General features: G+C 43.7%; 1 protein-coding gene across 1 annotated transcript; it reads left to right on the forward strand.

The window, feature by feature from the left end:
- Window positions 1-3: 3 nt before the first annotated feature.
- ZMAT2 (zinc finger matrin-type 2) lies at window positions 4-26,809 on the forward strand. The gene is made up of 6 exons (XM_077824537.1): window positions 4-193; window positions 11,988-12,081; window positions 13,281-13,404; window positions 14,573-14,646; window positions 23,221-23,366; window positions 25,123-26,809. The coding sequence occupies exons 1-6, from the start codon at window positions 176-178 to the stop codon at window positions 25,264-25,266; spliced, it is 600 nt and encodes a 199-aa protein (XP_077680663.1). The 5' UTR covers window positions 4-175; the 3' UTR covers window positions 25,267-26,809.
- The last annotated feature ends 1,071 nt before the right edge of the window (window positions 26,810-27,880 follow it).

Raw genomic sequence — 27,880 nt, forward strand, 5'->3', positions numbered from 1 at the left:
GCGCAACCTTGAACATCCGCTTCCGCCAGTCACTTGCCGTCTCATCTCAAAGAACGATATTACGCTCTAGCTACCGCGGCCGCCACTCTATGGTACTCGGGAGGACTGGCTCACTTTACGACTCTTGCTGCCAGAGCACGGCCCTTTCTGGTTCCTTATTCACTTCACATTCAACATGGCGTCGGGCAGTGGGGTAGGTGTTAAGAACGGGGCGCGAGGGGAAGCCCAGGGCTGTTCTCTCTCCCGGCCGGGGCGGAGACCCCCACTCCGAGCCTGGAGGCGCTTGCCGGGATGCTCTGTGCCGCCGCCCGCCTGGGGCCGCTTCCGGGCCCTGGCTCGGGGCCAGGCTCTGTCTTAACTGGCGCTTGCTCACTCCCCTCCCCGTGCGCTCGGAGCAGCCTGAACTCGTGGCCCGTCTCTTGAGGCAGGTTCTCGCCCTCCGTCGTGTTTCGGAGCCGCGCTCCCTCTGGCTCAGCCTCTTCTCTGGCTGGAGGGTTGTTCCTCTCTCCGGTCGCGCTGTGCTTTGTCTCTCCCAGCGTCCGCCGCTAGCTTTTGGACAGGATTCGTATTTGGTGGGAGCCTGCTTTAGCTCTTCCCATTCCGTGGCAGGGATGTTAGTTGCAGTGTAGTGTGGGGATTTTGATCTAGTTTTTCCAGATACATTAATTCAGTGGCTCTCAACTGTCTGGACGACTGAACCCCTTTCAGGAGTCTGATTTGTCTTGTGTACACCCAAGTTTCCCCTCACTTAAACTACTTGCTTACAAAATTAGACATACAAATACAAAAGTGTCACAGCTCACTGTTACTGAAAAATAGTTGACTTTCTCATTTTTACCATGGAGTTATAAAAAGAATCAATTGGATTATAAATTTGTACTTACATTTCAGTTTATAGTATATCGAGCAGCATAAACAAGCCATTTTCTGTATGCAATTTTAGTTTGTACTGACTTTGCTAGTGCTTTTTATGTGGCCTATTGTAAAACTAGGCAAATATCTAAATGAGTTGATGTACCCCCTTGTTGAGAACCACTGCATTAATTAGTGTTCTGGGTTTTGATGTAGTGTCCTCATCACTGTTTGTTTCAGTTATTCTGGGAGAAGTTTCCTCCATTGGTTGGAGGTTAATATTGGGAGATCTGGGACTGCTGTTAATCCATTCATAAGTGCTTATTCAGATTTAGATTTTGCTCCTTCACTATTTTGCAGTAGGATTGTTGCTGTTTCGGCTGAGATGGAGCTAGGAGTGCAGTGGTTGGGTTTTTTTGGATATGCTAATGAGGATGAGGTTCATCTCACTTTTGGTCTGTGACTCCTATTCTGCTGTACATATAGAATTTTGTTTGCAGGACGGTAGGTGGAAGGTTTCTATTTAGGCTAGGTCACCACTACAGACTGTAGTCACTGTAAGGTTTCGCGTGTAGCTGCTCTATGCTGACAGGAGACAGCTCTCCCATCTGCTTAATTAAGCCACCCCCAATGAGTGATGGGAGAGAGCCTCTCCTGCCAACATAGCACTGTCTACACTGGTGTTTTTGTTGGTGAAACTTATGTCAGTCGGTTGGGTGTGTTTTTTCACTCTCCTGATGGACAAAAGTTTTACCGACTAAAGTGTTAGTCTAGACATAGCCTTGGGGCTTGTGCCATTATGTATGCTTTTTCTGACAAAGTTGGACCCCAGACTTGCTCCCTTAATCAGTAGTAGAATGGGAGGCGAGTGTATCTGTCTAGTGGTTTCTTTGTGGCATAGTAGGTCCTGCAGGGGTTTCTCTAATTCTTTTATAACTAGTTTGAAATCCCCTCAACCACTTATTATGTGACTTAAGTATATGTAATTTAAGATGTCTTAAATTGCTGTTTTATTATAAATACTTTATTTGTTTTGTCATAACTCTTATTTTATCAATGTTAACCTTTTATGTTAATATGTTGAGATCATAGAATCATGGAAGGTTAGGGTTGCAAGAGGTCTCAGGAGGTCATCTAGTCCAACCCCCTGCTTGAAGCAGGCCAACACCAAGTTTCTTTCCCTGACCAGGAAACAAATCCATACTGTGGCAGTGAGAGTGCCAAATCCTAAGCACTAGACTACCAGATATGTTTCTAGTAGGTGTAAATGCTTCTACAGATCTATGTGGATGACAGCATGCTTAGATCATTCATGTGCATGAGTGTAGGTTTTATCAGTTGTTTAGTGGGAGTCTGGGTTTTGAGAATTGCTGTAGTAGACACCTGACAGGTTATAGTCTATGTAGAAGATGGTAGTGCTGAGGGGCAGAGGGACAGATTTGGGGTAACTGCTTCCTTCTTCCAACTTGAACTTACAAAAAGATACCTAGGGAGAATTCACCATTCTCTTCCCCCTCCTCTCAGAAACAAAATGAAACAAAAACCTGACCTGAGCAGAAGACAGACACTGTTCTCTGTCCCACTTGAAACCCTGCTCTTCTGAGCCACAAGTAGAAGGGGGTGGAGTTCCCCCACAAAAATGCACTTGGGCAAATATATTTATTATCCCCTGTAGAAGAGACTTTATTTTCACTAAACTTCAAGCAAAGAAGCTTGGAGATATCTTATCCCCAAGCCCAGAGATAGACTTATGCTTTCTGAAAACCCCTCAGTGCTGGGGAACCTTTCCCTGCAAATTCAGGGAGAGCTCTTAGATTCTGAGCTACTTGAGGGGCTTTTGGGGGACATGAGTCTCTCTCTCTCTCTGCACTTGGGGATAGGATTTCCAAATCTCTCATGTTGCTGCTGTCTTCCCTTGTTCCAGCCCTGTGTTTCTCTGGCCTCTTTTTTTTTTTCTTTTTTCCTTTTAGCCCCTCTGTCCTCTGATCTGTGAAAAAAGTGACAGCTTCCAGATTGGCTTTTGTGTTACTGTGTATACAGTAACGATCTTTGTTGTTCATTGCCCATCTGCTAAGTGGAGAAGCCTCACTCCCCTAGACCATATTCTTCCTGGTGCCTCAAACTGCTACCAGTTCTTTTATCCCAACACTCAGTTTAAGGGTTTGTCTACACTGGCAACTTACAGTGCTGCAACTTTCTCGTTCAGGGGTGTGAAAAAACACCCCTCTGAGTGCAGCAAGTTTCAGTGCTGTAAAGCACCAGTGTAGACAGTGCACCAGTGCTGGGAGCTACATCCCTTGTGGAAAGAAAAGGAGTACTAGAGACTCTCTAAGGTGCCACAAGTACTCCTTTTGTGGCACCTTAGAGTCTCTAGTACTCCTTTTCTTTTTGCGAATACAGACTAACACGGCTGCTACTCTGAAACCCCTTGTGGAGGTAGTTTTTTTAGAGCGTTGGGAGACCTCTCTCTCAGCACTCTGCCGCGACCACACAAGCCACGTTAAAGCACTGCTGTGGCGGCACTTTAGCGTTGCCAATGTAGACTAGCCGTACGTTGCTGAATCCATGCTATGTGGTTGTGAGGAGGCCATTCTGACTGCATAAAAACCCCTCAGGGCTTCATGTTGAAACTGAATGAAAGGAGCATTGGGGTCACATGGATAAGGTTGAGATAAAAGTTAAGGCATTCATTAAAACCACTTGCTAACTAGAGATCAAGACTGTTGTTTTAACAAACAAAGGTAATGCCAAAGAATCAGCTGTTAGCACCACCGGGGCGCTTATATATATTTTTCTGCTTCCTTGGCGAAGCTTTCCATTGCTTTGAGTCACATAGTGGAAAAAATGAGCAAAACAACTGGAATATTCAAGGGGCAGAATGGTCTAATGGTTGGTGCGGGAGACAGTCAGGCCCTGAATTCTATTCCTGGCCATAGGAGGATGTGATGGTCATTCGTTAGACAGGACTAGAATCAGGACTCTTGGGTTTCATTTTCAGCTTTGTCTCTGTTTTGCTATGTCACATTCACAGCCATTCAACTTGTCTGTGCCCTACAATTAACATGGGGCCTCGGGTACTTTTCAGTCCTTAGCAGATGTCATCTACAGGGGAAATATCATCTGTAACCTATAAGCAATTGTTAATATAAAGATTTAGGGGCTTGCGGCAACCTCCATCCCCTGTTAGATCAATCTGAAAAAGTTCCTTTAGAATCACTAGGTAAGCCCTTGTTACAGGTCATTCAGAAGTTGGATCTAATTCATTCACTGTGTCTGGCCTGGGGATGCTGGTAAAATATCTTCAAAAGACTACATACTTTTTATTATAAAAAGAGAGTGAAGCAGCAACGAGGTTGCCTTCTCTTAAGGCTTCAACTGACTTTGATTCGTGATAATACTGTTTTTATGTGGAAGAATCTAGAGTCTGGAAAATACCCCAAAACATAATATTTTGCACTTTGTGAATTTCCCTTTTTTTCTTACATGGGGAGGCTGCTAATAATCTTAGTTCTGACATGTTTTACAATGCTTAAGAAGCTCTGGGAATAAATGAGAAAAGTTTTCTACCCCTTTCCAAGACATTTTTATTCCTATCACTGGATGTTCATTCCATTTTAAGGATTGCCAGGAGGGGGAAGTTTTGAATGATTGTATTGTTGCTATAATTTCAAATGTTTGTTATTTTTTATTTTTTTAATCATGATTGGAGTCTTCATTTGGTTAAGTAAGGAAAAGGTGTCATGTATTGAGGGTATATAGTGTTTCTTTTTGTTCCCCAGCTGCGAGCAGAGAAACCACTATTCACATAAATGTTTTCTTTTTATCAAAGTGAAATTAAAAGCATGCATGCAAAATAAAATTCGAGAACAACATATATTTGATCCTAATCATCTGTTGAAGTTGTGGGGGTACAGTTTTCTACAAAATGAAGTGTCTAAGCATTTACGAACCTCTTCCTTAGTCAGTGTTCCTAACTTATAACCATCTGGGTGTTGGGTCTGGTAAAGAACCTCATCTTTTGGAGCAAATGGAATATATAACTGCACACACGGAGAGTAGATACATGAGATGGAATACTTACTGATTAGAATATCCTATGTTGGCAAATATAATAGCATATTAAAATTAATTGGCTACTTAAAATGAAATTGTCTCACTCTTGGCTATAATCCTGCATGTGTTTCCTGCCAAAAATACAGTGAACTTGAGTTAAGATTGCATCGTCTACCAATACAAATTGTAAAAAGCAAGAAAATAAGCAGTTGTGATTTTTAAAGCTCCATCTACACTTTGCTTATCTGTTCACCATCTCAACTTGAACTGTCTCCACTCTTATCCTGAGCTGCAATTCTTTCTCTTTTCCACTTTACCCCCAACCTTATATCAATAACAGGCTGGGCTATAGTGAAAGGGAGCATGAAATGGTAGCATTCATGATTCTAAAGAATTGTAGGAGGGAAAACAGCAGAATAAAGATAATGGATTTCAAGAAGGCAGACTTTAGCAAACTCAGGAAGTTGGTAGGTAAGATCCCATGGGAAGCAAGTCTAAGGGGAAAAACAGTCTGAGAGAGTTGGTAGTTTTTCAGAGGTGACATTAAGGGCACAAGAGCAACTCTCCCACTGCACAGGAAAGATAGGAACTATGGCAAGAGACCACGCTTGCTTGACCAGGAAATCTTCAATGATCTGAAACTCAAAAAAAAAAAAAAATCTAAACAAACTACACAAGCATGCAGGGCTGTGTTCCTTGTAAGCTGTGTGGTTGGGTGGTCGCCCAGAAGAGATTCAAGTGCCGCGCAGTTGATTAGCAGAGCCATGCACATCCAGCCAGCAACGTGTTCAGGTGCCCCTCCCCCTACTTCTTTTCAGCCATGTTGCTCCTGCAGCTGCTCCCAGTACCCTTCTGCTGGCTGTGCAGAGTGGAGAAAGGAGGATGCTAATGTCAGGGTGTCCCCCAGCCCCTGTACCGTATCTCCACAGAGCAGGGTGGAGGGGACAGGGCTCAGGGTGAGTGAATGCCTTAAAGAGATAGTCCATGGTCTCTCAGACTTCCCCAGCAGCCAGCACACAGACTCTCTCTGTCTCTCACGTGCACACACACTCTGTCTATTCCCCTGCACATGTACCCCATCTCTGCAGAGCTGGGGAAGGGGGCCATGGTTCAGGAGGAGGAGAGCTTTCAGTGAGTGCCTTAAAGAGACAGCAGATGGGCATCTCTCAGAAACTTCCCTAGCAGCTGTATCTCTCTCTGTGTCACACATCTCCCAACTCTGTTGTTGTTTTTACTTCTTGGTACTTTCTGTAATGCACATATATTCTCTCTCATCCGATGAAGTGAGCTGTAGCTCATGAAAGCTTATGCTCAAATAAATTTTTTAGTCTCTAAGGTGCCATAAGTACTCCTTTTCTTTTTGCATATATTCTCTGTAGTATTATTCTTTCAAAATGTGTTTTAGTTTTTTGACTGGTCTATGCATTTCATAATTTTTATTTCTGGCTGGAGTAATTATCCCTATTGGTAACTTTTTAAACATATATATTATATTTAGGTTTTTTGTTTCTACTGGTAGCGCACATTCACACATTACCTTGGTGCACGTAACAAAATTTATTCGACACATGGGTGGAAAAAATTAGAGGGATCATTGATGTAAGGACAAAATTAGAAAGGCCAAGGCACAAAATGAGTTTAAACTAGCTAAAGTCACAAAGGGTAACAAGAAAACATTCTACAAATACATTAGAAGCAAGAGGAAGATCAAGGACTGGTTAGGCCTGTTCCTCAGTGAGGGGGGGAAAAGATAATAACAGAAAATCTGGAAATAGTAGAAGTGCTAACTGATTTTTTTGTTTGTTTTTTTCACCAAAAAGGTTAGTCATGATTGGACGTCTAACATAGTGAATGCCAGTGAAAATGAGGTAGGATCTGAGGCCAAAATAGGGAAAGAACAAGTTAAAAATTACTTAGATAAGTTAGATGTCTTCAAGTGGCAGGGCCTGATGAAATACATCCAAGAGCAGTGTTTCTCAGATGTGGCCATCAGGGGCTTTTCTTGCTGCCACAGCCTTCTGGGCTGTGATGGGTGGGTGGGGCTCCCCTTCCCTGTTGCTTCTGGATACATTGCCTTGATGTTGGTTGCTGGGGCTACCAGCAGGGATTGGGTCCTGCCCCCCTCTGGAGTCACCTGGGGCACAATGCTGGAGGACCAGGCAGCCAGTGAGTTCCCCGCATTCTCAGGGGTGGTGGGGCTCAGGCTTTGGGCTTCAGCCCTCGGGTGGCAGGCTCTGGACATGGGGCTTCAGGCTTCGGCTTTGGGCTCCTGCCCTGGGCTCTGGCTGCGTGATGACAGGCCCCAGACTCTGGCCACACGGCTTTGGGCTCCATCCCTGGACCCTATCCTCCAGCCACAAGGCTTCAGGCTCTTGCAGCAGGGCTTCAAGTTCCAGCCCCCTGCTACCTCCCCCATGTCCCCTGGTTCCCCCTGCCTTCCCAGGGCTTAATTTGTCCCCAAGCTTGCCAGGGCTGAGTAGGACTGCTGTGAAAAGTGATACTTGTATGTTTGTTAATATCACTTCACAACAGACTTACTAGCTAGCAATAAATATCTACACATCCAAATCATTGTAATTTGTTCATATTTATTTGGTTTTCCTAAAGCTAATTAGTATTTTATGGAAAAAGTGTGAGTGCGGCCACCAGCAAGAGTTGGTGGCCATATTCTGAGGCCACCAAAATATTTGTCCTGAGAACTCCTGTTAGAATACTCAAGGAGCTGACTGAGGAGATGTCTGAACCATTAGCGATTATCTTCAAAAACTCATGGAAGACTGGAGAGATTCCAGAGGACTGGAAGAGGGCAAATATAGAGCCAATCTTAAAAAAAGGGGGAATAAGGACAATGCAGGGAATTACAGACCAGTCAGCTTAACTTTAGTACCCAGAAAGTTAATGGAGCAAATAATCAAGCAATCAATTTGCAAACACCTAGAATATAATGAGGTGATAAGTAACAATCAACATGGATTTGTCGAGACCAAATTGTGTCAAACCAACCTAATAGCTTTCTTTGACAGGGTAACAAGCCTTATGGATAGGGAGAAGTGGTAGATGTGGTATATCTTGACTTTAGTAAGGCTTTTGATACGGTCTCACATGACCTTCTCATAAATAAACTAGGGATATACAGCCTAATGGAGCTACTCTAGGATGGGTGCATAACTGATTGGAAAACCATTCCCAGAGAGTAGTTATCAGTGGTTCACAGTCAAGCTGGAAGGACATAGCAAGTGGGGTCCCGCAGGGATCAGTTCTGGATCCGGTTCTGTTCAACATCTTCATCAGTGATTTAGATAATGGCATAGAGAGTACGCTTAGAACATTTGTGAACGATACCAAGCTGGGAGGGGTCACAAGTGCTTTGGAGGATAGAATTACTATTCAAAATGATCTGGACAAACTAGAGAAATGGTTTGAAGTAAATAGGCAGAGCCCTGTATGGACACAAATTTATGTCCGTGGAACCACAGGGCTCTCCCAGGTACCGCAGCGGCGAAAGGAGCAGAATATGGGGCCGCCGCTCCCAGGAGCCAGCGCCCCCTGCCGACAGCTCCTCCTGCATGGCTGTACCATCCCCCGCCCTGCCCCTGTTCCTTCCACGTAGCTGTCTGTATCTCCTGTCTGGGGATGTGCACGCTGTTTGAACACAGGAGCGCGACCAGGGACAGCTACCGGTGAGCCTGGTTCCAGCCCCAGTGGGTGGGGTTGGGGTCAGTACAGCCATGCCAGCGGAACTGCCGGTGCGGGGCGCTGGCTCTTGGGAGCAGCAGCCCCATGTTCTGCTCTTTTCGCTGCCATGTTTCCTGGGATAGCCCTGCGGTTCCATGGATACCGATTTATATCCATGGGTATACATTTGTATCTGCGCAGCACTCTATAAATACGATGAAATTCAGTAAGGACAAATGCAAAGTATTTCACTTAGGAAGGAACAATCATTTGCATGCATACAAAATGGGAAATGACTCCCTAAGAGAAGGTATTGTGGAAAGGGATCTGGGAGTTATAGTGAATCATAAGCTAAATATGATTGAACAATGTAACACTGTTGCAAATAAAGCAAACATTCTGGGATGTATTGGCAGGAGTGTTGTAAGTAAGACATGAGAAGTAATTCTTCTGCTCTACTTTGCGCAGATAAGGTCTCAGCTGGAGTATTGTGTCCAGTTCTGGGCGCCACATTTCAGGAAAGATGTGGACAAATTGGAGAGAGTCCAGAGGAGAACAACAAAAATGATTAAAGGTCTGGAAAACATGACCTATGAGGGAAGACTGAAGAAATTGGGTTTGTTTAGTGTGGAGAGAGGGAAACAGGATAACAGTTTTCAGGTACATAAAAGGTTGTTACAAGAAGGGGAGAGAAAAATTGTTGTTTAACCTCTGAGGACAGGGCAAGAAGCAGTGGGCTTAAATTGCAGCAAGGGAGGTTTAGGTTGGACATTAGGAAAAATCTTGATAACTGTCACGATAGTTAAGCGCTGGAACAAATTGCCTAAGGAAGTTGTGGAACCTCCATCATTTGAGGTTTTTAAGAGCAGGTTAGATAAACAACTGTCGGGAATGGTCTGGTTATTACATAGTTCTGCCTTGAGTGCAGGGGACTGAACTAGATGACCTCAAGGTCTCTTCCAGTCCTACACTTCTATGATTTTATGGTAGGAGAGGGAGATTAGCTACTTGAGATGCCTCAGGCATGGGGAAAGCACCACTCCAGTTGGCTGCTGCCTTTAGTGAACCTTCTGTGGTTTGCTAGAGGGACATACATGATCAGATCAGTCTGAATGGGGCTCTTCTTTGTGTTTTAACAATTGTGGATAGGGCATAGGTGGGGGAGAGGCTCAGAGACTGGCAGAAAGGCTGAGCAGAACAGTTATTTGAAAAATAATTGTGGCAACGTGGAGACTGAATTGAATCACAAGTGCATATCTTGTCACAACCTTAATTTTGGCATCACCACTGATGCCTAGATAAAATTTGCACATCATGTGTGCAGAGGTCATATCCATGTGATGAATTATTTTCCATAATTAATCCTGTATCCTTGAACATTTGACAGTGTCACTGCCCATCTTCCCTGGCACTCACTTGAGCGTTCTTAGTTTTTGATCAAAAGACATTAAAAAAAAAAAAATTCCGTTCCAGAAATGTGTTTTCTCTTCCTGTTCCCCTCCTCTCCCCCATTTGTCAGAGACGCTGGAATAGGAGAGTTACGGTTTTGGACCTGAGACAGCTTTTCTGCAAATAAAAAAAAGTAATGATTTTAAAGTCTGATATGTGACTAGGGCCCTACCAAATTCAAGGTCCATTTTGATCAATTTCATAGTCATGGGATTTTAAAAATAGTAAATTTCATGATTTCAGCTATTTAAATCTGAAATGTCACTGTGTTGTAATTGTAGGGGTCCTGACCCCAAAAGGAGCTGTGTGTGTGTGTGGGTCACAGGTTATTGTAGTGGGGGTTGCAGTACTGCTACCCTTACTTCTGTGTTGCTGCTGGTGATGGTACTGTCTTCAGAGCTGGAGAGCAGCGGCTGCTGGCTGGGAACCCAGCTCTGAAGGCAGAGCCACCGCCACCAGCAGCAGCGCAGAAATAAAGATGGCACGGTATGGTATTGCCACCTTTACTTTTGCACTGCAGCCTGCAGAGTGGGCCCTCAGTCTGCAGCCGCCACTCTCTGGCTGCCTAGCTCTGAAGGCAGCAGCGCAGAAGTAAAGGTGGCATGGAATGGTGTTGCCACCCTGACTTCTGTGCTGCTGCTGGTGGGGTGCTGCCTTCAGAGCTGGGTGCCTGGCCAATAGCCGCTGCTCTCTGGTCACCCAGCTTTGAAGGCAGAACAGAAGCAAGTGTGGCAATACCATGACCCCTCTAAAATAACCTTGCAACCCCTCTGCAACTCCCTTGTGGGTCAGGACCCCCAATTTGAGAAACATTGGTCTCCCCCGTGAAATCTGCATAGCATAGGGTAAAAGCACCCAAAGACCAGATTTCAAGGTCCATGACATGTTTTTCATGGCCATGAATTTGGTAGTGCCCTAGTGATGACCTTGCAGGACTGGAATCAAGAGCCTTATCCCGTTGGAAAGGGGAGGTCCCTAATTTCCCATTGAAACCCAACACTCACTTCTAGTCGTGGAAGGACCAGGGATACAACTGTAAATGTGAAATGTTTATGCATAGAAGATCTATTCTAGATTATTCTTAAGAGGCCATAGCTCACCAGAAATATGTGCAGTTGGTCTCCTGGTATTTTTGGAATCTGGCCTTTGCAATTGCAGGGATACAAAAATTTCAGTGCCCAATTAATTTTTTTTTTAAGTGCTTAGTTTTTCTACAACTTGTATTCTGTGTATGCCATACTTAGTTGGAATATTCTGTATAAGTCACTTTGGCTTTGTTTCTTGTGAATAGGGCGTCCATCTCATAATCATGTTGATTAAACCTCTGTACCACACCATCATGTACTCTATGTGTACAGGTATAGACATATGTGCACACACACCTTTGTATGCATTTATCTCTCAAGAAGAAAAGGAGTACTTGTGGCACCTAAGGTGCCACAAGTACTCCTTTTCTTTTTGCGAATACAGACTAACACGGCTGTTACTCTGAAACTTATCTCTCAAGAGTATCTCAATCTTAGGTTTATCAGCATGATCTTTTGTGGATTCAGATTTAATTGACTTTGGTGAGAGAGATGTCACTTTTTCTGTATTATTGGGCTTTGTCACTTGGTGTTTATAAATATTTGTTTCCATAATTTTTAAAACCCCCTTATTTGTCTCATAAATGGAAAATGGGGATTATTATCTCAAGAGCTCCCTAAACTTTCATTTTTGCAGAGCCATGAAATCCTCTGCTAAAAGGTGCTGTACAACTGCAAAGCGTTATTTTCCTACACCAGCCCGCCTGCTCCTGGCTGTGGGTAAAGAGGAAGTCATTGGAGTGTGCACTTTTAGTGCACTTACTTGTTGCCATGGCCCAACAAGCCACACAATTCCAGCTTTGTCCAGGATCAGTCTTTTCTTGCTGCTAGTGGAGTTGTGCAGTGTAGCCTCACATTTTGTTTCCCTTGCAGACTAAAAACCTGGATTTCCGTCGGAAGTGGGATAAAGATGAATATGAGAAACTTGCAGAGAAACGGCTCACGGAAGAGAGAGAGAAGAAAGATGGTGAGTAGTGCACTGACTCCAGGCAGACTGTTTTTCTTGCAGCAGGGGTGTTCAAACTTTTTGGCCCAAAGACCACATCTGGGTATGGAAATTGTATGGCGGGCCATGAATGCTCACAAACTTGGGGGTTGGGGTGCAGGTGGAGTGAAGGCTCCGGAAGGGGGTGCGGGCTCTGTGGTGGGTCCAGAAATGAGTTCAGTGTGTGGGAAGGGGCTCTGGGCTGGGATGCGGGTCTGGGGATGAAGGAGTGAGGGGGTACAGGAGGGTGGGACCAAGGGGTTCAGAGGGCAGGAGGGGGATCAGGGCGTTGGGGCGCGGGAGGGGGTCGGCATGCAGGCTCTGGGTGGCGCTTATCTCAAGCAGCTCCCAGAAGCAGTGGCATGTCCCCTCTCTGGCTCCTAAACAGAAGCGTGGCCAGGCAGTTCTGCATGCTGCTCCATCCGCAGGCACTGCCCTGGCAGCTCCCATTGCCGTGGTTCCTGGCCAATGGGAACTGCGGGGCTGGTGCTGGGGGAGGCAGTGTGCAGAGCCCCTTGGTTGCCCCTACGTGTTAGAGCTGGAGGGGGGGACATGCTGCTGCTTCCAGGAGCTCTGTGGAGCCACAGTATGCATGGAGCAGGGCAAGACCCCTCTCCCTGACTGGAGACCCAGAGTGGGGCAAGTCCTGGACCCTACTCCCTGGCAGGTGCTCAGGGGCCAGATTAAAATGTCTGAAGGGCTGCAGTGTGCCCACCTGTGTCTTACAGTGACTCATCCAGCCCCTTTGAGTGTGAGAGGGAAATCATCTGGAAGCAAATAACAGGAATTCAGGGCCAGTTTGTCCTCTGTTCCTTTTCCTTTCTTTGTCATAGAATACGTTTTTGAAGGGAAGAAAAAAAAAGGCCAGGAACCTTGATCATTCCTCCATTTCTATATGGAATAGAACAGGAAAGGAATAACATCTGGAAATGGGAAGAGCTCAGATTGTGGCCCAACTGGTTGACTGGGGATTCTTTAGCAATCTTATTAATTATAAACTATCACTTACTCTAATGTTCCCTACAATGCAGGGAAGAATTACTCTTTTAAAAATGGAATCCCAGCATGAACCAGATGGCCCAATGGTTCTCTATGGCCTTCTCCACTGTGAGCAACTTGTGATCCATTGTTTTAGGTTCCCAAACCTTTCTGAAGAAGTTCTGTTGTGTGTTTGTTTTTAGGCAAACCAGTTCAGCCTGTCAAGAGGGAACTTCTGCGGCACCGAGACTATAAAGTGGATCTGGAATCCAAGCTGGGGAAAACCATTGTCATCACCAAAACTACCCCTCAGTCAGAGATGGGAGGGTAAAGCACCTTTATTTTTTTTCCAGGCTCTCATGCGTTCAGATGTTAACAAAAAAAAAAGTCTCAGGATAGTCTTACGTGCAACTAGGGTCATGGCAAAGCAAGGAACCCTTATAGAGTGCCAGTTTTTGTACCTTCTCAGCAGCACAGAAGGAAGACTTTTTAGTTACAGCAACTTCGACCAGCGTCTATATTGTGTTAAATCTGGAAATTAACTTTCTGGAATTATGGCCAGAAGTGCAGCAGTACAAGCTTCTTCCTCCCTTAACACTCCACATCAGTGTTTCTCAGCCACACTCTGGGAACAACCTCTAGGCAATCTATAGCCTGGTCAGTTCTTGGCTAAGACTGGCAATAAGAGGCAAGTTGCGTATTAAGATGCTTTGTGATCTAGATACTTCTCCACTAGAAATGGGGCTGAGAGCTGTTTGCGTTACAGAAATCCCCAAAGGTCTCTGCTGTAGTCAGGACTCTTGGTTACTATTGACAGGCGTTACATTTAAGCTAGTGAAAGTCTCCTTAACCCATCCCCAGTATTCTGAGCCATCAAGTCTCTGGAACAAGGAGCTTTAAAGATCGCCTAGAGTAGTAATAAGCATTTCAGTAACCTGTTGTCAGAGGAAGGTAGCAAAAGGTACCAAGAGAAATGTATGGATGGGAGAGAAGGGGTTTCCTGTTAGAAAGGGGCTGACTGAAAGCAAAAATAAGCCATCATACAGCTGCAAAGATGGGTCAGTTTCTCTTCCAGCTCTTCTCTCACCCCACCTCCCCAAATGTGGGAAGTAGGACGTGGGAGCAATCCCTTCAGACTTTATACGGTGGTGATTCTACTAGCTCACATTGTTTCTTGGACTCTCTATGATGTAGATAACTTCCCTTTCACCTGGGGGAGGAGCTATTATCCCAGAATCAGGCTTATCAGAGTCCAGACAATACAGTTCAGTGCTCCTGTGTAATGCTGGACTCCTACTTACCATATTTCTGAATGCTTAGCTTACTATCTAGCATTCTAGATTTCTTTCGGTGCAGTATTTTGAATCTAGGGCTGCTGTCTGGAATTGAACCAGGTCCAGGTGAACTTCTCTCTTTAATTGGCGTGAAAGAAAAATTCTTGCAGGATGAATTTTGTTTTGTGCTTTGGAGCTGATCCCTCTCTCTTTCTCCCCAGATATTACTGTAATGTATGTGACTGTGTGGTGAAAGACTCCATCAACTTCTTGGATCATATCAATGGCAAAAAGCGTAAGGATAATGTATTTTCTCTATGCCATGTTGTGTGATCACTAAAATATTGTTACAAGCCTTTCCCCTACCAAATTTACTTCATTCTGTGTGGCCAGGGCCTACAGTGTCAAGTGTTGGCACATGTAGAAATAAATGCTTTTGATATTAGGATTTACTCAACATTTGCTGGTGAGGGCCATGGAAATGCTGACCTGTTATCTCCTAACAACTTCTCCATGGTGCTGGAGGCCACTGGTGTGAAATGAGCTCAGGAGAAATTGCAAGAGTTATGTCCTTCATTGGATTGGGAGTGAGAAAATGCTTCAGAATTTCTGTTGTTCGAGAACCCCATTGTCAGCAAGCTGTGCAGTTCCTCAGGGAACTTTAAAAGTGGATGATAAGTACCATTGGAGCATCAATGTTGGAAGGAGATTCCTAAGGAAGGAATAGGGATATGTTCCCTCATGTCTAGATCCCTCTCTTAGACGGAAGTGGTGTAAGCATAATGAATTCCTGAGCTCTGTTACCAACTCTGACCCGGTCTCCCTCCTTGGCTCTGAACAACCTCTGTGTCTGTTTCCTCATCTGTAAAACATGGATCAAATACACAGGGGTGTTGTGGGGATTAACTACTTTGTTTATAAAGAATTATTGAATTGCCTTGTAGAGCTATACTGTGCAAGCCATGTACCGGGCTCCTGTTGATAGCAACACAACCATTCAGGAGATGCTTGTGCCTAGATGGGATCAAAAGGTTCCATGACATGACGTATAAAAAGCTACCCCGCATCCTCTGGTCCAACTCTCATTTCCTTTTTCTATTTGTGTGATCATTCATGGAAGTAGGAACTCCTATTCTCTCAACTTTATCTTCTGGTTAGTTTAAACTTCACATTGGCTTAGCTTTCCTATTTTATAATTAGGTATAGCTGTAGTGTTGAATTTTTAAAATAAATTTGTAGTGACTGAGCAATTCTGTTGGTCTTGACTCTGTTGGAATTGCAGCTGACCCAGAATGAGAGGCTGGATTCACAAAGTATGTTTCTTGCTGAGTAAAATATCTGCTGTAGATCAACCTATTAGTGAGTAGAGTGCTTAGGAGAGAAGTACTGTCCCAGCAGGTGTTCATCCTGTGTGGCTTTGTCCCCCGTAAAGCATGATGGGAGTGGAGAAGGAGGTCTTCCTGATGGAGGAGGATTTGACTCCATGCCCCTACTCTTCAAAGCTGATTAATTTGTCAGTGTCTAAGTCCTCAGGTTGGAGCCTGTGTTCTCTGCCTTTGAGGTCAGCATTGTCCAGACGTTAATCAGAGGCCATCATCATCAAGGCAGGCACAGATATCGTTTTATTCAAGGAAACAGGGAAGAGAGTTGGGATCCATCACCTCAGGTCAGAAGTGAAGAAGGAAGGCAAGACAGATTTCTCCATTTGTTGCTATGGGGAAAAAAGTGGTGGAAAAGGAGATCTCAACATCCTAGTCCAAAGTGATCAGTCAAAGAGTTCTCAATCTAAGTAGTCCTCAGTCCTGAGTGTAGTAGGAAGAGAGCCTGAGATATAAACCCTTGTATCAGAGGCCGGGTATGAGGCCTGAGCTAAAACAGTGGGCAGGCTTTGCTGATATAAAGCAAAGGTAGCAAAAGTCAGGCTGTGAGAAAACACCAGGCTCTGCCTGCTTGCAGGTTCACAGAGCCCAGCAAGAAGGGGGTGGGTATTGCAGAAACACACATTCCTAAGCACTGCTAGGCACAGAGCACTCCCGCAAACACTTCCCAGAAGAATGGTACCAGAATATCCCGATATTAAGGATGGTGTAAAAACATTGCCTATGGATAACAGGAACACAGTGTCCCCTCCTGAAAGATAAGGTCAGGATGACAGTGTGATGAATTGAGATGTTTTGATCGAACCACCATATACAAGGGGATGGGTGATAACTAGCACGTCAGGGGGCAATAACTAACTATGTCAGAGGGCAGTACATAACTTGTTTGTATCAGGGTATAAAGCAAGTGTCTTGGTCCAGCTGAGGGGGAAATGGAAAAGTCCGTCCATTCACTGAGCTCCGTCCGTTGTCGTGGGCATACATGTCTTAGTATCCTCGTAGAGTCTGCCAGGTGCTGTTACTGTGTTTTGTCGACAATATACCTGGCCTGGTGCCTTTGTACCTTAATGGATCTCGTGGACATTGGATGATTCACTCGAGGTTTGCTGTGCCAGCTGTCTGCGCAGAGCTGGGGCAGCACACGGAGAACACACACACGCGGCCGAACATCTAACAACACTGAGAACCCATCTGTTCTGAGGAAGTTACCAGGGGTGATTTCGTCAGTTCTTAAAGGTTTTGACAACTCGTTCTTCTGTGGGGGGTGACCACTGGGATTTAGTTTCCCAGTCTACACTAGTCAAGTCTTTACACCACCTAAAGGCAGAAATTTTAGAGGACATGGAGGACATACTGTCCTCTCAGTGGAGGAGCTGTTCATCTGACTTTGGAGCTGGAATGTGGATCTATAGCTCATAAGGGATTAGTATAATTTGACTCTGCTATGGTGCATAGGCACACAGAAAGATCTGATCAGTCCAAGTTAACAGAAACATACTTTGGTATTGTTCCAGGAACTGACTATAAACAGTGCCACTTTCACTAGTAGGTCCCTTCCTCATATGCTGCTTTTATGTCTGCTGCAGTGTCGTACAAGAGTGACACAAACCACCATTTTAGGATGCTGTGGCAGTTGGAGGCAGCCACTGTTGCATTCATCATAAATATGGTCTGTGCTGTAACTGGCTTCAGCATCCTCTGAGTATTCGAAAGAAAGTCCTTAGAGAGAGTTTCTGTTTCTAATTCCCATATTACTTTAATATCCCCATCTCCTAGAAAGAAGGAATTGGTTAAAAACTGAGGAAGGAGGAATAAGAGGAGGAAATAGAGGATTGTTGTCTTCACTGTCTGTGGAAGCTATGGTCCTTTCTTCTGTGTCACCACCCGAGGATTCCAAGGCCTTTCTAGAGATCATAGTCTAGATGCCCAGGGCTCTGGACCTTCCCCTCTTTCTAGCCCAAAATGAAAAGTCTCCGAATTTTTGATACGTTCTTGGGTGTGCACAGAGCCAAAAAAGGTTTCTGACCCAATATTAAAGGTCTTTTGGATATGGCTAGGAAGTTGTGGGCTCATCTGGCCACAGTACCAGCAATAGTAAAGGAAATGAATTGGTCAAATTCAATGATATTTGTGGAGTACTTCAATGATACAGTGGTGGGGGCCATATAAAAATGTAGATAGATCTTCAGTCTTCCTGTTCTAAAGACCCAAATATCAATTATCTATTTTTGTTTCATTGTGGATCTCTCATGCGTTTGAAAAGGAAGATAGTGGGAGTGTAAGTCCGTTATGTCCCACTTTCATAGAGACCACTTTTTCCTCAAAGCCATTGTTCCTCAAAGCCATTGTTCCTCTCTCAAAGAGCAGGTTTCATGGCATCTATAAAAGCCCCAAATAGTTTCTTTCCTCATCTGTTCCCCTTACAATACTTTTTGGGGATAGACTGCTTCATGTTTCCTTTTCCATTTCAGTCAGACACATGGGTGCTAGAAATGATGGGAAATGGCAGTTGTTTTGTATTTTCTCTCTCTTTTTAGGGGTCTTTCTCTCAAGAAGGTGCTGTGGGGAAAAATTACTTCCCTTTTAAAGATTGGTACTATGGGAACAGTGTCTGTTGAGTTCAAAGGCAAAGGCTTCTATTCCCTGTACTTGTATTTTTCTTAAGTCCTTAAAAAAAAAAAGTGCCTTTGTCTTATCTCTATTCTAAAAAGCTAAACAAATACATTAAGAATTAAGTCTTACATAGTTTCTCTGTCAAATATTCCTTCCATTATTTCACAGCACAGGTTTAATGTGCTCAGACATTTATTTTTGTATTTTTATAAGAGAAAGACCCAGGAAACTTCCAAAGTTCCAGTTCAGCAACAAGCATTTCCAATACAAGGTATTGGCATTTTGCATTTTCCAAAGCCTCAGGGTATTTATCTGTGGTGGCTCCTCACTTAAGAAGACAAAGTTTTCAAGTGTGTCTGCTCTTAGGATAATTTTGGCTTAGCCGGCCAATTGGCAGAGTGGCTCAAGATCTCTTGCAATCTGCCTGTTTCAGAGGCTGATCAAATGCAGAGAAAGTGCTGTTGGAGCCTAGTCAAAGTCTGACTTTCACAAAGCAACTCTGGATTTCTCAAAGGGACTGGCATTGCTGCTGCTTGATACATTTGAAGAGTTAGAGACAGTGCAGCTAGTCACAGAGCAACTAGTGCACCAGCCAGATTTTACCTCATGGTGCTGAGTGTCATGGTGCCATGAATGCTCTTAACTCTCTGAGCAAGATTATGAATGACACCTCTCCAAAACGGGTTACATTCTGGACACAGTCCAAACTTACACAGTTTGAACGGGATTCTCTGTTTAATTAGAGGCTCGTTCAACACCGCTCTTTCGCTCTGATGTTACTTTCTAGTCTTCTGCAATGTGTGGTTTCAAAGACAATCTTTTGAAGGAAAAATTGACATTATTCACGCACTAACTTATATTAATAGAATGTGTTACCTCCGCAGATCCTCGCTAACCTTGCCTCCTCCTCTCTTCCTCAGAGACATTCCTTTTGGGATGTTCTAAGTCAAAGAGGAGCAGAGTACAGATTCTGGGTGCAGTCCTTGTATACAGTTGGGTTCTGGAACCTTTTTGTCCTAGATAAGCACAGGCATCCTGGATGAATCACAACTTGAGAACCTCTGAATTCACGAACCACTGTGGGGTCATCAATGTATTTGAATTGTCTATGGATCTGCTTCCTTACTATTGATGAAGGATGTGAATTGAAATGAGGCAATTCCACTGTTCTAGAAAGTTTAAATTGTGCATGCATCAGTTGTGAACATTTTCACCCCATGAGTTTACAATAGCAACTATATATAGTTAAGACTTTGTTGTATTGCATAATAACAAATCTGAGTTTTGTGATTCTTTTTCTGTTGTACACAAAAGGTAAACTAATGGAATGGGACTGTGTAGTCTGGGATAATCTTTGGACCAGTTGCCCAATTCTGGGGAGCTAAAGGGGCATGGGAGAAAATCATAGGAGAATACTGCGGGAAGAGACGAACATAGGAAATCAGAGGGAAGAGAGAATGTTGGAAGTTTTGAGTATGGAAAAATGAACAATGCAAAAAATTTTCAAAATAAACCTATTGAAGTGAAAAGCAAGAAAAATCAGGGAAAAAAAGGGATTTTTAAGAGTGTTGAGGGTAAACCACTGTAGTTTGTTGAAATGTATTTAAATATGGCTCTGTTAGGAGAACAGGCCTATATTTGACACACATTGCGGGTCAGGTGGTGAGAGATGAATCTACATTTCAATAGAATTTGGAAGTAGAAATCCTGGGACACATTTATTTCCTCACTGCATGATCTTCACTTATTATTAACCTCTATCCTTTTTGTAAGATCCTGGGGGAGTTGCTGATTGGGAAGGGAGGTGGTGTGCAAGGGTATCTCTCTTTTTATAAAAACTCATTCACAGAATGAAGTTTGAGAATGCTGGATGCAAAGTGAAACTGCCTAGTATCTCTGGACCACTCTGAAGCTGGTTTCAGACATGTAGCAATCTTGTGCCTGAGCTTTGTACTGCTCCTTAACTGCTGATGGCATTGGTGGTTCCAAAGCAATCTGCTGCCCTAAGGCATGTCCCAGACAGGCAGCAGACTATCTGGCAGTGTGGTGGCAGGACGCCAAGAATGCATGGTGAATTGGCCAGGCATAAGTGCTTTGGAAACACTGCCACATGGAAACTTGTTCATAATCAACTCCACTTGTTATAGAGAGCGTTGAATTACCCTAATCAGTTTCTATGAATCTGTTATTTATAATTATTTATCTTGGTGTTTCATTGGAGGATGGGCAGCTCTTTAATCTCGCTGCCTGCATTTTACCAATGACTAGAAATTCCCTGCTTAACACTTTTCAGAGTAACAGCCATGTTAGTCTGTATTGAAGTGAGCTGTGGCTCATGAAAGCTTATGCTCAAATAAATTGGTTAGTCTCTAAGGTGCCACAAGTACTCCTTTTCTTTCTGCTTAACACTGAGCTTCTACAAAATGCCACTGATTTTTTTTTCTTTTTGCTCTGTCATCACTGAAGAGGTCTGCTGCATGGCAGAACTTGATTCTGATAAGTAGTGTCTCCCACATCAGCACTCTACATCTCTCCAGTCACTTGCACCTTTTGTGGACAGGACAGAGTTGGATTTCCATTCTCAACTCCCGACATTTCAAAATATCTGGGATGGGATAGGGGCTATCATCGTGGCACCTTTAAAGGAACAAGTCAACTTGTCACACTTTTGTGTGTAAATATTTTGTTTCCTATTATTATGAGTACTGACTAAACTTATTGTCACTGAAAAAATGAGACATGGGCCTTTCCCTCCCAACCCTCCTTTTTTAGTTTACATGTGAAACTGCTTCTTTACCAAGTGCTGTCAAAAGCACAGTTTCCTTTGTATAGTCATGCAGTTTCCCCCGTTTCATTCATAGACTCCAAGGCTGGAAGGGACCATTGTGATCATTATGTCTGACCACCTGTATAACACAGGCCAGAGAACTTCCCAAAAATAATTTCTAGAGCAAAGCTTTTAGGAAAAAACATCCAATCTTGATTTTAAAATGGTGATGGAGAATCTACCACAACCCTTGGTAAATTGTTTCAATGGTTAATTACCATCGCTGTCAAAAAATTACACTTTATTTCCAGACTGAATTTGTCTAGCTTCAACTTCCAACCATTGGATTGTGCTATATCTTTCTCTGCTTATACTGAAGAGTCCATTAGTAAATATTTGTTCCCCTTGTAGTTACTTATAGACTGTAATCAAATCACCCGTTAACTTTCTTTTTGTTAAGCTAAATATATTGAGCTCTTTGATTATCACTATAGAGCAGGTTTTTAATCCTTTATCATGACTCTTCTCTGAACCCTGTCCAATTTATCAACATCCTTCTTGAATTGTGGGCACCAGAACTGCACACAATATTCCAGCAGCGGTCACACCAGTGTCAGATACAGAAATAAAACTTGGTAAGGCAACTCCCATCTTTTCATGTGCTGTATATTTATACTTGCTTACTGTATTTTTCACTCCATGCATCTGATGAAGTGGGTTATAGCCCACAAAAGCTTTATGTCCAAATAAATTTTAGTCTCTAAGGTGCTGTAAGGACTCCTCGTTTTTAGAGCTAAAATAACCTCTCTGCTCCCACTTGAGAATTCCCTTTTTATGCATCCCGGGATCACATTAGCTCTTTTGGCCATGGTGTCATTGGGAGCTCACGTTCAGCTGATTATCCACCATTACCCCCAAATCTTTCACTCATTGCTTCCCAGCATAAAGTCCTCCATCCTGTAAGTATGGCCTCTGTTCCTCGCTGTATACAATTTACATTTAGCTGTATTAAAATGCATATTGTTTGCTTGCGCCCAGTTTACCACGCAATCCCAATTGCTCTGAGTCAGTGACCTGTCCTTTTCATTTATTTACTACTCCCCCAGTTTTTGTGTCATCTGCAAACTTTATCAATGATAGTGTGGTGTTCTTTCTGTTTGTGTGGCTCTTTCACACAAACATGGAAGAGAGAGAAACAATAAAAAATAGATACAGGTGATTGTAAATCCACACACACTGGTTTGGGGGCTCAGGCGCAGGTGTGGATCTTAAATATACATTTTAATTTTGACTAGGTTTTAGAGCAGCGGTCCGCAAACTGTGGGGCGCGCCCCCCGTAGGGGGATGTGGAGAAACATTCAGGGTGCAGCGGAGCCTGGGTCAGCCCCCCCCTTCTCCTCCCCCCTCCCCGGGGTTGGGAAGGAAGTGCCACCCAGCCCCACTCCCAGCTGAGGTCTAGCTGCAGCACCAGCCCTGTTCCTGACTGCAGCCCCTGGCCCTGGTTCCCAACTGTAGCTCCAGGTGCGGGGGGCAGGACTTGGACAAAAAAATGTGGGGAACCACTGTTTTAGATTGTGGAAATATCCCTTTAAAACTCATCACCTGTCAGACATTGCAAACTGCACAGAATGTGGAAACCAGGGGCTAAAATGGAGACCGGAGCTCTAATTTGCTGTCTAGTAGCACAGAGCTCTACCAGCAAATCACTTCTGGGGCATTTTTCCCTAATTGATCTTTCAGAGGTTGCACTTGTGAAGCATTGGCAGTGAGCACATAGTGGGCTGGATTTACTGTTGCCCTGTTAGTGCGAAGTGGGTATAAAGTGCTACTAATCAGAATGGCAGCATTTTACATCTGCTTTGCACTTGAGTAAATGACTACACAAAGTACAGGGCAACAGTTAATTGGGCTCTATGGTGGCACTCAAAATGGGCTGGGGAACACTGGTGCAAGGGGATGTATGGGGGTGGAATGGGAATTGGAGGAGGTTAAAATGACACTGTGTGTTGAAACTTCTAATTTTGGGTCCTGGAATAGGCTGTCTGCGGATATTTAATGGGCACTGAAGTAGAAGTAACATGGCTGCTCTGTCCATTCCTGTCCCCTCCAGATCAAAGGAATCTGGGCATGTCCATGAGGGTGGAGCGCTCCACACTAGATCAAGTGAAAAAACGCTTTGAAGTGAACAAGAAGAAAATGGAGGAGAAGCAAAAGGACTATGACTTTGAGGAGAGAATGAAGGAGCTCAGAGAAGAGGTGAGGCAATGGCAGCATTTCAACAATTTAGCATGACCTGAAAGAAGTGACATCTTCATTGAAGGAAGCCACCATGTGTCTAACTATCAAACAAAAATGTGCAAAGAATGTTGGCAGCAGGTGCTCCCAGTACACCAGGATCTCTGCAGGGTTAAAAGAAGGTCTTCTCTTCTTCTCTCTCCCCCAAAAAAGTCCTTTATCTGAATTGTCAGAGTAGTTGTTTTCATACAAAACTGTCATCTTCATGTTTTCAACCATAGTGACACTGATCAGAATATATAACATTCAATATATAACTCCCATAACCTGCATGTGGTCCCAGGGCTCAGAAACTGGTAATTAAAGCTGACTTTTCATATATTTCCTTATATATTTCCATACTGCCATGGCTTCTGGTGCTGAGGAAGGAGAGGAATTTCTCCTATGTTTACTGCATCTATGCCACCCCCATGGGTGCCAGAGCTTTAAGAAGCTTGAAATGTGCACACAGGAACTCTGTTAAAATCAAATGCCCCATGTTACTTCCTTCCTTCTTGAACATGTTTTTAAATGGCAAAAGCAAAGCCCTAGAATGAAGATTTGCCTCAGATTTCATTTCAAAATAACCAGGAAAGTTCTTCTGGGAGTTGAAAAGCATCTTGTACGTGCCTGAGCTCTTTGATGCTTTTATTTCCTATGAATGGTCATTACAAAGAAAAGCTCCTGGTACATAAGGCTCCCCTGCCACCTTGGTTTCCAGATTCTCTGAGCTTTATTCTACAGCAGGGGTTATCCACAGGGCCACCAACGGAATCCTAAAACATGGCCTCCAACTGTATTGGCTTGGTTGGGACAAAGCTGGTCAACTGCAGGTTTTGTTGCTGATGAACCCAAGGAATTTTTATTAATCTATTTAGGGAAATACAAATGCAGAGACATATTAGGGGTGCAGGAAACTCCTTAGGATGAAAAACTGATGGAAGTCTATATATTCTAAAAAATAAGCAGCTTATTGCTGTCACATACTACTGAGTATGGCTGTTTTAGACTAAATCCCCTGTGTTGGAGTTACAAAGCGATAGACATGCAGGTGGTGATGGAAAACACTGAGAGACCTTGAGCTCCAGCACCAACAGGAACTGCTGCTGAGTTGGGGGCTGAAGTCACACTTCTGCATACCCCCAGCACAAGTCTGGCGCCATTCCAGGGCCTGCGATCTTTGTAGAATGCTCTAATCAGAATGTTTCAATGAAAAACCCTTTTAAGCCACCCTTTATTCCCCCGAGCCACTCAGAACTCAGCTTATGTTCCACTGAGCAGCTCTCACTCTGCTGCATCAAAAGCCGTCAGACAGTGACATTGTCTGTAGCTGTCATTCAGCACCACAGTTGTTGGAACAGGGCATCAGTACAAGATAAATGTCTCCTGTTTTAAAAACAACTCTCCTTTTGCCTTGTTGAATTTCCGATTAAGTCTTTGGCATTTGTTTAACAGGGGAAGCTGAGAATCTCACAAAACTATTGCAGTATAATCCTCTTAGGTGTAATTTACCTGTTAGGATCACCGGACCATGGCCTTTCCCTGTGGGAAGCCACTCTCCTCCAAGTCCACCATTTTCCTTCCATCCATTGTCTGTCCTTCAGACTGAAAAGAATCCTGTCTCCCTATGTTGGTGATAGAAATTAGACTGACTGATAAGTGTCCAGACCTTCTATCTTAAAGGGTTTGTGGTATAAGAAAGTTAGAATCACACTGCATTTCTTTCCTTGTATTGCAGGAGGAAAAGGCCAAAGCGTATAAGAAGGAAAAACAGAGAGAGAAGAAGAGGAGGGCAGAGGAAGACTTGACATTTGAAGAGGATGATGAAATGGCAGCTGTGATGGGTTTCTCTGGCTTTGGCTCTACCAAGAAGACTCACTGATCAGTTCTGGACTTTTCTCTTTCTTTATAAAGATTGTTTATACCCCCAGGACTCTGGAAAACTCTTCAAAGACTTGACGGAGAATTTGTATGTAATTCTCCCCCTAGACGTTGGCTGGAGGAGTTGGGAAGCAATTTCACGTTCAACTTGTGCTGCAGAACAAGCTCTGTCCCCAGTCATTAGTGCCCCACTGCCTGCAGAGATACCATAACCTTAGCCTAGCTGGCAAACCTCTAAATTCCAAATACAGACCTTTCAATTAGCATCTTCTCCACAAACTCCCCCTGTCCCATCCTGCAGTAAATTCTGTGGAGTTCTCCTGGTTTCTGTCTTTGATTCTTTTCATCTTTTGTGAGGAGTCTGCAAGCTGAATGTTTCTTTTGGAAACCCCATTGGCCTTTAGCCACCTCATTCTTTGTACTAGTCCTGGCTGCTTGTCACTTTGTGTTCTGTGGCCTTGTGTGTGTGCCAGGAAACATCCTGTTGGGTACCTTTTAGTGTTAAACTAATAAAATTCTGTACAGATGGTATGGTTCAGGAATTGCTCGTCCATCTGAGAAATGAGTATACTTTTTGTTTGCTTAAAATACAGATAATTCTTTAATATTTTTTAGAATGTGTAACTAAAGGAATTACACTGTAATGAGTGTTTAAATATGGATTGTATAGGTTGAATTTTTATTTCTTTTGTTGAGAAGAGCTTGAGGTTTTTTGGACACTGGGTTTGCTGAAACTTCTTTTTGTATTTTATCTGCAATGGGCTCTATTTTTATTTTCACTGTTTTCCTTGTGTTCAGTGGTGTAATCAGAATTTCTTTAGCTTAGGTAACGAATACCTTTCTGGGACTTACCTAGGATAGAGCTAAAGGGAAAACAGCAGAGAAATATGTGGAATTTGCCTAAAATAAATAATTTTTTTTTTTTTGTTGCTGGAAACTATCAGATTGTTTTGTAGGGAATCTTGTTTTTATTCTTTTTAAGTAAGGACTTGAGAACAGAACAGTAATGGCTTTCAAAGCGTGTGTGTGTGTGTGTGTGTGTGTGTGTGTTTGATATGTGGGTTTTGTTTTGTGGGGGTGGGGGGGGGCGTTGGCGGGGGTGGAATCTTTGGGTCTCCTATGCATGTTGGTAGGAAATCCCAGATTGGAGTTTCTTGCCTCAGCTGCAATTAATGGACTCTAGTATTTAATGGCCGTTGTAGTATGTCCCTAAATATTTCTGATCTTATTTGGAGCTTTTTCTTTCCCATCTTGCATCTGGTTGGGGACCTGCTTTCTGAGCAACTTCTGATCTCCTATTCCCCAAATCCTTTTCATTGCTCCTTTTATTTACTTCAGTCCAACCCTCTGTGACTCAGCTGCTTTTTCGGGTTAGGAGGATTTACATCTCGTGTCGCTGATTTTCATAGTGCCATCCTTTTTATATTGATGGAATCATTGTTCTTTTCGCTCTCTGTACCTTTGTGAAGTCTCAGACTCAAGGAAGGGCTGCAGTGTATTTAGCTTTCTCTTTCTAATACACACAGAATAAATCCTGTAATGTTTTTCTGCTGTTTTTAATTCCTTAATTTTAGACTGCTGACAGCTTCATTGCCTCAGATATTTCCACTTCAATTCAGATTATAATCCCCATTGAAGATGCTATTGAAATGATATACAGCCAGTAGCATTGCCAGCTGAGATACAACTGTCCTTGGTGATTTGACCCTTGAAACCCAAAAATCCTTTTACTGTGGCTCAGGAATGTCCTCAGTGCACAAAGTGGAAAAATGAATTTCATTCCAGCCACGTACCTGTCCCTGTTCAAACTAAAGCCTCAAACTACATTTAAATGAGCAAGAGAAAGGAAGCTTGTGATTGTACCCACAGTGCCTATTGGGTTGGGGAGAAGGGATTACACTGCCATGGAGCTGTTTCATGCACATTAAAAGTTTAGGATGTTTTAGATGAGATTTTTTACATCAGCCATTTTACCCTGGGTAATGGCTTTGCAGCAGGCTAAGGCCCTTCAATCTTTTGCTCAGACACATTTGCAAACCACTCATGACTGCAGACTGAACTAATTAAGTTTGGTTTGTGCTGATGAAAAGCAGCATGGTCCAGTGGACCATGGATAGAAGTGAGCACCAGGGCAGACCTCCTGTGTCCCTGGTGCTGGCTCTGTTCTTGATTTGCTGCATGACCTTGAGAAAAGTAACTTCACAGGTAGGTGCCTCCATTTCCCTTTATGTAAAATGAGCACGTGCTGCTATGGGGATTAACTAATTAATGTCTGCATAGTGATTATGTTGTAGATTCCCTGCCCCCAAGACACACAGCCCTCGCTCCTTGGAGCAGGCAAAGAGGGTGGCGTAATCTCTAAAGGAATAGTTGGCAGTGCAATGGGGCAGGGTTGTGGCCATTCTCCGGTTAGTCCAATTAAAGACGTTACGTCACCCAGCTTGTCTCAGGTTAGCACAAGACAACTGAGGTCTAGGTGAGTTCTTGACTCAGTTTGGTAGCACTTGCAGATGTGGCCAGTAAAGGATTACCAGGCCAGGGATGTTACTTTAGTGGGAGAGCTGACCCCCAGTGTCACCGTACCTGGCTATCTTTGGGTGTGTGCATCCTATTTC

Source organism: Eretmochelys imbricata, chromosome 8, assembly GCF_965152235.1.
Source record: "Eretmochelys imbricata isolate rEreImb1 chromosome 8, rEreImb1.hap1, whole genome shotgun sequence".
In the NCBI taxonomy this organism is placed as follows: Eukaryota; Metazoa; Chordata; order Testudines; family Cheloniidae; genus Eretmochelys; species Eretmochelys imbricata.

What these genes read in the sequence shown, in the direction of transcription:
- ZMAT2 (XM_077824537.1), top strand. An exon ending in AGAGAGAGAGAAGAAAGATG is followed by an intron (nt 12,082 to 13,280) that starts GTGAGTAGTGCA and finishes GTTTGTTTTTAG; the next exon opens with GCAAACCAGTTCAGCCTGTC. An exon ending in TGAAGGAGCTCAGAGAAGAG is followed by an intron (nt 23,367 to 25,122) that starts GTGAGGCAATGG and finishes CTTGTATTGCAG; the next exon opens with GAGGAAAAGGCCAAAGCGTA.